Source organism: Copidosoma floridanum, unplaced genomic scaffold (assembly GCF_036245765.1).
Source record: "Copidosoma floridanum isolate Cflo_tuat_1 unplaced genomic scaffold, Cflo_Japanese_pri ptg000001l, whole genome shotgun sequence".
NCBI classification, from domain to species: Eukaryota; Metazoa; Arthropoda; class Insecta; order Hymenoptera; family Encyrtidae; genus Copidosoma; species Copidosoma floridanum.
This window is the reverse complement of record NW_028321878.1, coordinates 22,457,928-22,465,694: the sequence shown is the minus strand read 5'-3', so window position 1 is coordinate 22,465,694 and position 7,767 is coordinate 22,457,928. Positions and strand designations below refer to the sequence as shown.

The 7,767-nt window shown below is 38.6% G+C and overlaps 1 protein-coding gene across 1 annotated transcript; it reads left to right on the top strand.

The window, feature by feature from the left end:
* The first annotated feature begins 6,598 nt into the window (after positions 1 to 6,598).
* LOC149376089 (uncharacterized) lies at positions 6,599 to 7,555 on the top strand. Its single transcript, XM_089593258.1, has one exon. The coding sequence runs from the start codon at positions 6,599 to 6,601 to the stop codon at positions 7,553 to 7,555; it is 957 nt and encodes a 318-aa protein (XP_089449384.1).
* The last annotated feature ends 212 nt before the right edge of the window (positions 7,556 to 7,767 follow it).

Sequence of the window (7,767 nt, the reverse complement as noted above, 5' to 3'; positions counted from 1 at the left end):
CAAAGCTGTAATGACTTTCTTTTTTGATAATTACTTCTTCATAAACAGTAATTAAAAAAAATGTTTTTAGTTACTGATAAAACAAAATACGTAAGTAATCATAAAAAAGAAGTGTGAAACATTTAAAGTAATGTTGGAAAAAAAAAAAAAAAAAAAATTTTTATTTAAGCTTCATCATATTATTGCCGTTAAGCTATGTATTAGTGGTGAAAAAATATAAATTAACAAATAAAGATATCAGTGCAATGGAGCGTTTGGGTAAAGATGTTCAGTATATTAGTAAATAATATTACTTAGTACAAAAAATATTTGTGCGTACTGTGTGTCGTTGTGGTGAATGCCTTCATTTATTATTCAATAATTTCACTTATCGTAAAAGTGAAAAACTATTGAGTGCACCGGATTATTGGAATAAAGGCGCTTGCATATTAATAAAGCAAAATAATATACTAATTGCGTTGAGCTTGTCATTTTTTAAAAAATGAAAAAAATTGTTAATAACCTGACAATTATATTTTGTATATTATAGTTGAACGAATGATCAACTGCATTTAAAAAGCTTATCTTTTTTTAAGGGAGGAAAAGCGAGAAAAGTAATACGCGCAGCTCTTTTCCGTATTAGCAGTGTACAACTATAGCTATAGATATATAGCCCGTTGTATGCATATACATATAGGTTTAGCTTCTCCTCCATCTCCATCCTCCATCATCACCGATGCACACATTTGGATTCTCATGTCTCCCTCACTGATCTCCCCTTACCTCTCCCCGCGAGCCGAGCCTGTAAGCCACCAACCAATAGGAAACACGTGCACGGTTCCTCTGCTGGCCACGATGGATTGGCGCTCAAATCAGCGCCGAAACATCGGCACACTCTTTAACATAGGCACTGGCAATCTCCCTACTTATCTCTGTCACTTGTCGCCATGCAGCTCAGTAGTAATGTGGGGCGTACAAGAGGGGTAAAGGGGGGGGGCGGAACTTGTTGGCTCACCTCGCCCTCACGCACTCACTCGCGAAAAACTAAAAAAAGAAATGCACACGCACGAGCACTTGTTGCTGTTGCGACGGGTAAGCCAAAATGGTCGCGAGGCCAAGCGCGTGCTCTGGGGCCGAGAAAAAAAGGAAAATGTATGCACCACGAGGATTTGACTACTCGGTGGCACGAGGCGCTGCGTGGACGCGAGGAAAAAGAAAAAAAATATTGTCACTGGGTCGAGAGGAGAAAGGCCGTGAAGCCTGGGCTCCGTGAACAGCCGTTGACAGTGGCTGTTTCTCCCTCTCGAGGCACTGTCTGTTTGCACATCACTGGCACTGCTTACCTCGACAAGAATCCTTGCAGGATCGCCACTTTGGAGAATGGATGCCACGAGAGAGCTTATTCTCCGGTGCTCGAGGATGTTGGAGGTGCGAAGCAGGTCGTGAAAGGAAACGAGGCGTGACGTACAAGTAAAATTACATTTCTTTATTGAGTTACAACTTCGTACGAAAAGCGTGCGTTGCAGTCGCTAGTCCAGCGTGGAGTGTCAACTGTCAGCACCACTGGCTACCTAAAGGTAGGCGCTGCGGTGAAAGAGAGACGGAGAGAGCGCGCTATTTGACGTGCGTCGCTAATCTGTGCGCGGGATGAGCAGTTGGCAGTTGCTTCCACCGAGAAGCTTGTTTTGAGCTTCGGCTGGTGGATGGCGCCACATATGTACGGGACTCAACTAGAGTATTAGACATGGGAGTGATGGGTAGGACGAGTTGGGCGGATTGAGTGAACAGCTATTTTATATAAAACTAACGAAAATTAGTGTATTATTGTGTTTAATACGGATCTTCACAATTCTCTCCGTTAAAGGAGATACATTGTCTGGAGTTGGATCCAGGTCCAATTGTTGTGATTGAGTATAAATAACCTCAATTTGGCTCAGACAGACGCTCCTCTAATGGAAGAGGCGTCTGAGGCCTCCTTCATGGAGGCCAACGACGATGAAGGAGGCGGAAATCGTCCACCTAATCTGCAAAAAGACTCGCAAATGAAACACGACGGGCTGGAACTCATGGATATATCTCCAGTTTCAAACTCATCCGTACCCTCTGATGTTACAATTTTCGTAGAAGACAAACATAAAAGGAAAAGAGGAAATATCGAGGCAGGACAGGACACGAAAGATTCACAAAATAAAAACAAGCTATTGAGGAAGGAAGGCTCATCAGACTCTTCTGCAGAATTAAAGCCGATGAATCAAAAAGAAAAAGCCAACTCGGCCAAAGAACCAGATCACTTTTCCAGTGACAATCCAGGCCCCTTTGGAGTCATGATAAAGAGAATCATGAGAAACAATGCTCAGTTGAATCCTATCAGTGTTGGTGCTTTACTGTACCGCTCATACACCCAAGTATCGAAAATAGTTGATCACGGAAGATTCTAGGTCGAGGCGATTTTTGCGAAAGGTAATAAAGGAAGGGAAGAAGCTAATAATTTACTAGCAGACAAATCGTTGGAAAAAATTAACCTTATGGCCTTTATACCAGGCTTCAGGAAAATAAGGAAAGGAATAGTTAAAAATATTCCTCTGGATCTAGCAGAGGATTTTATCAAAGACTCATGCATCTCTGCAGCCAAGATTGAAAGTGTTGCACGACTTAAAAGAGAGAATAGGCAAGCGAAGTCTACGGAGGATAAATGGGTACCGAGCAACTCCCTGCTGATAACATTTGAAGGACAGACTCTCCCGGATAATATTACTTTATTCAACTATGAAGTCAGAGTTCAGCCTTACGTGACCAGACCAATGCAGTGCTACAAATGTTTTAGATTTGGTCACTTAAGCAAATTCTGTAGGAGCAATCAACGTTGTATCAATTGTGGTTCTGATGAGCATGAAGGCGAGTGTAGGGGAATGACTCCAACATGCGCCAACTGTAAAAAAAACTCTCATAAAAGCATCGATCCAGCATGTGAAATATTTCAAAAATACGTGGAGGTGAACAGAGTTATGGCTAATGATAATATCTCCTATGCACAGGCCAAGAAATTAATATTTGCTAATGACACGGTGCCCATCCAGAATAAAGAGAACTATCCTCCTCTAAGAAGCGACACCACTCCAAAAATCCCGCAAAAAACCTTCAGCCAAATAATTCGTGCTGAAAAATCAAAAGAGGAAGATGCTCATCATACGACCAAAGGTCTACCTACATCAGAAGAAGTCAGGAGAAACCAAGGAGCTATACCCAAGTTGACATCAGGAAAAACGACTCCACCGCCTATGTTTACTAAAACTCGTGGGAATTTGACAACACCGGAGAAAATCTCGTCTTCAAATGGTACTACAGCCAGGAAAACTCCACTCAAGGGTGATGCCTTGTCTGACCAGACTTTGCCAAATCGATCCCTCATCCCTTCGAAGAATGTCAACATCAATTTTACTAACCTCAACTCTATCTTCAAGCAACAAAGTCAACAGCCAATGGTCTCTTCACTGATGCCCTCTAAAACATATGATAACAAAAAAATAGTTACCAAATCTCTTGAAAATCTTAATTATGATTCTGATAAAAACTTTAAATCTTATATTATTATTATTAACAAGCAGGAATTTAAAAAATTCTCATCTAACCCTACAAACTTTGTAAAAGGGGCATTTGGCCAGGCGGAACCAAAACCTAAGAGTATCTCCGGCACATAGAACCTACGTGCAAGCTTAATTATTTCTTAACTATAACTGTTCATTAGTGTTAAATTTATAATTTAATTCAATTTGATACATTCATCTAAAATGGATATATCAAATCAACCTCTCCGCATTTTTCAGTGGAATGCCAGAAGCATTAAAAATAAGCTAGATCTGCATCAATTTTCTAACAAATATGATATGATTATAATTATAGAATCATGGCTGAAACCAGGAGATCGCTTCATCCTTAAGGAATTTGAGGCGGTACGGTTTGACAGACAGGGGAGAACAGGTGGAGGGATTATAGTGTTTGTAAAAAAAGGCATTCTTTATGACGTTCCTAATCTTGGTCCAAGTTTTAAGAGTATGGAAAGCGGCTACCTAACAATCAATACTAACAGGGGTGAACTTTTGATATTAGCTTGTTATAGATGCCCTCAAAGCAACAATCTATTGACCTTGTCAGAATGGAATCGCGTTTCTGAAATCCTTAATAACTATAGCTCGTGGTTACTTGTAGGCGACTTTAACGCTCATAGTCCATTATGGGGTAGTGGCAAAACCTGCGCTAATGGGAAAATAATTACAGACAACTTTGATCCTGAAAATTTTTTTCTCTTGAACGATGGCTCACCCAAATGCCATTGATCTCTCTTTTATTTCTCCCAATCTAGCTCTGGCAACTACTTGGGAAGTGTTGGATGACCTATGGGGAAGTAACCACTTCCCCATAGAGATTCACATTAATAGCGATCTTCAATTTGTTCCCAAAGTTGACTATAGATTTAATCTTAAAAAATTGAACTGGGAAAACTTTTTTGGGGTGCTGGAAAACCATAGGGAATATTTATCCTCTCTCAATTTCATAAACAGTGGGCCTAGAGTTAGGTATGAAATATTTATCAACTGTTTGAATGACGCTATAGTTAGCTCTCTTTCCTATAAATTTAAAAAGGTACTGTTCAAACAGAGTACACGGCATCCGCAATCTTATCAAAACACCAGGTCAAGGCTGTCAAACAAACAAAATTGCATCTGGTGGAACGAGGATTGTAATAGGGCAATCCGGCGTCGCAAGGCGGCTTACAAATCTCTCTCTCACAATTTCAATCAAAATTCTTTTATTCTTTACAAAAAGATTGTAGCCGAAACTAAAATGATGTTGAATCAAACAAAAAAAAACTCCTTTAAAACATACTGTGAATCTCTGAACAAAAATTCTAATATTTCTGATGTTTGGAAGAAAGTTAAAACGTTTAAAAATAGTTTGAATCGACCTGCTTCCAATTTAGGTAATAAAAAACTCCTAACAGAGGCAGGCATTACTTTTAATAAACTAGCAGAACCTAAAGTCCTTACCAGTGCACCTTTCAGCCTAACCAGTCTTCTAGAGATCCAGGAAGACCAAGACCATGTCCTGAACAAACCATTTTCCTTCGAAGAATTTTCTTCGGTATGTCTCAAACTTAAACCAGATTCTGCCCCGGGGCAGGATAGAATCTCCTATAGAATCATCCAATGCCTACCAGAATTTTTTAAGAAAACTCTTCTAGATATTTATAATGATTTGTACAATCAAAGCATCTTTCCAGAAGATTGGAAAAAATTCCTAGTGATCTTCATCCCTAAAAACAACTCTAAAGTTAGACCAGTTTCAATGGCTTCCTGTATTCTCAAAGTATTAGAAAAGATGCTGTGTAACAGGTTTGTTTGGTGGCTGGAATCCAGGAAAATACTCCCTTCCACCCAATTTGGTTTTAGGAAGGGCAGATCCTGCACTGATAGTTTAACCAATCTGGTAACTGAAATTCAACAGAATTTTTATCAAAAAAAGAGTCTAGCAGTAGTCTTCCTAGATGTAAAAAGTGCATTTGATAATGTAATACCAGACATTCTACTACAGGACTTATGTAATTTAAATTTGCCAAAGAAATTTATCCTATTTGTTAAAAATCTTATTTATGAACGGGTTCTCATCCCAATCAATGGTCCAGATACGTCCTCTATTATAGTTAACAAAGGCCTTCCTCAAGGACTTGCTATGAGTCCAATACTATATGCTCTGTATACCGCAGGTCTGGACTTAACTCTACCAAAGTCGGTCTCCTCCTCTCACTTTGCAGATGACCTGGCCTTACGGGCATCCTCCTGTGACCTAGAGGGAGGTTTAACACCTCTAGAAATGCATCCAATAGTGCAATCAATTTTTTTTCTGGAAGGGGCTTAGAAGTTACTTCAAGGAAATCAGGTCTAGTAATTTTCAACCAGGGTAGGAAGAAAACAGACAATCTTTTCATAACAATCAATGGGGAACAGGTATTTGCTTCCAAAGATTGGAAGTTTCTGGGATTGCATCTTGACCAGAAGCTTAAATTGGATAAACACATCTGTTTTTAAAAAAATAGGTGTAACCACCAATTAACATAATAAGTTGCCTCACAAGAACATGGTGGGGGGCAGACCCAGACCTACTACTTACCTTATATAAATCTCTTGTTCGTCCAATTCTAGAGTACGGTGGCTTCCTCTTTTCACCGTGCTCTGAAAGTCTATTGAACAAATTACAAATTATTCAAAACTCAGCCATCAGGAAGGCCTTAGGCTTTCAGAAGAGTACCCCAATTAATGTCTTAACTGCAGAATCAAAAATTCCCTTTTTAAATAGCAGATTTCAATACTTAGCGCACATCTACATCCTTAAAAAATGGCCTATAAAAGATAATCCTATTATCAAAAGTATAGATTTACTTTGCAAACTATCAAATGATTACTCCTTTGAATTTAATTTCCGGAAATCCTTACTGGTCAAGTGCTATGAGGAATGTTGGCATTTTGAACCTATTGTTATCCAATCCAAAAATTTACTTAAGTTTGAATCACCTTATAATAACAATTTTGCACTCCTGGATATTGATCTGCTCTCGGGCAATAAAATGGTAACATCACCCAATCCCAACCTGGAGTTTTACAATCTCTTTCCACCCGATGACCAAGTAGAATACATTTTTACAGATGGCTCTAAATCCTCACTGGACGACGATTTCAAATCTGAATGTGGTTTTGCTGTTTGGTGTGAGAAACAGAAATATACTTGCTCATACAGAATCTCAGACTACAGTTCAATTTTCACTGCTGAAGCGATGGCCATTATTCAGGCCATCAACCTAATCTCTAAAAACAATGACCAGGAGTTTAAAATATTCTCTGACTCACAGAGTGTTCTGAAAGCTTTGAAAGCTTCCAGAGGCTTGGACCAAGAATCGGTACTGATTATTCAATTAAGAAACAAAATCGTGGAAGCGGTAGCCAAGGGAAAAATAATTAAATTAATTTGGATACCTTCTCATGTCGGTATTCGAGGTAATGAGGAGGCTGATCTGTTAGCAAAATATGCCTCTAATAAGGAGATCCTTCTGGATGAGGCGATTCCTAATTCAGATCTTTTTGGACTGTTTAAATCCAAATGTCAATATGATAATGAAACCAAACTTAAAGAGCTTGCACATTCTAAGGGAACAGAGTATTTCAAATTCTATCACACTAGGTACAAGTTCCCATGGTTTCGAAACTCAGACTTTGACAGGAAGTCGATAGTTATTTTTAACAGAATGAGAAGTGGCCACATGTCCCTTAATTATTATTTGTATAAATATCATATTACAAATAGTGATCTATGTAAATGTGGTGAAACACAAGACACAATTGACCATGTATTCTGGCACTGTCGACTATATGAAAAGGAAAGAGCCGTTATGCGGGATAAGCTAAAGAATCTAGTGACATTTCCAGAAATTGGCAACTTTTCCATGATTTTTATGCTAAGTGTTATGGATAAAGATATGCTGAGAATATTAGCAGAATTTATTCATGGGGCTAAGCTGAGCATATAATGGTTTATATTTATACTTACGAGCTATAGAGGTATATATTATACTAACACTAAATTCCATTCAGTTCTAAAAGAGAAATTTAAGTTACTTAATCTTACGTAACAATAGTTAATAATTTACTTAACAGATCACTTAAGGTGGTTCTTCACCTAACCCATTTACTTAAACTTACAGGGAAATTTGGAGGGATTGTTTTTAAAGTTATAAGGCAT

Bases quoted from the DNA above. Each gene is read 5' to 3' on its own strand.
- LOC149376089 (XM_089593258.1), top strand. From the start codon at position 6,599: ATGGTAACATCACCCAATCCCAACCTGGAGTTTTACAATCTCTTTCCA.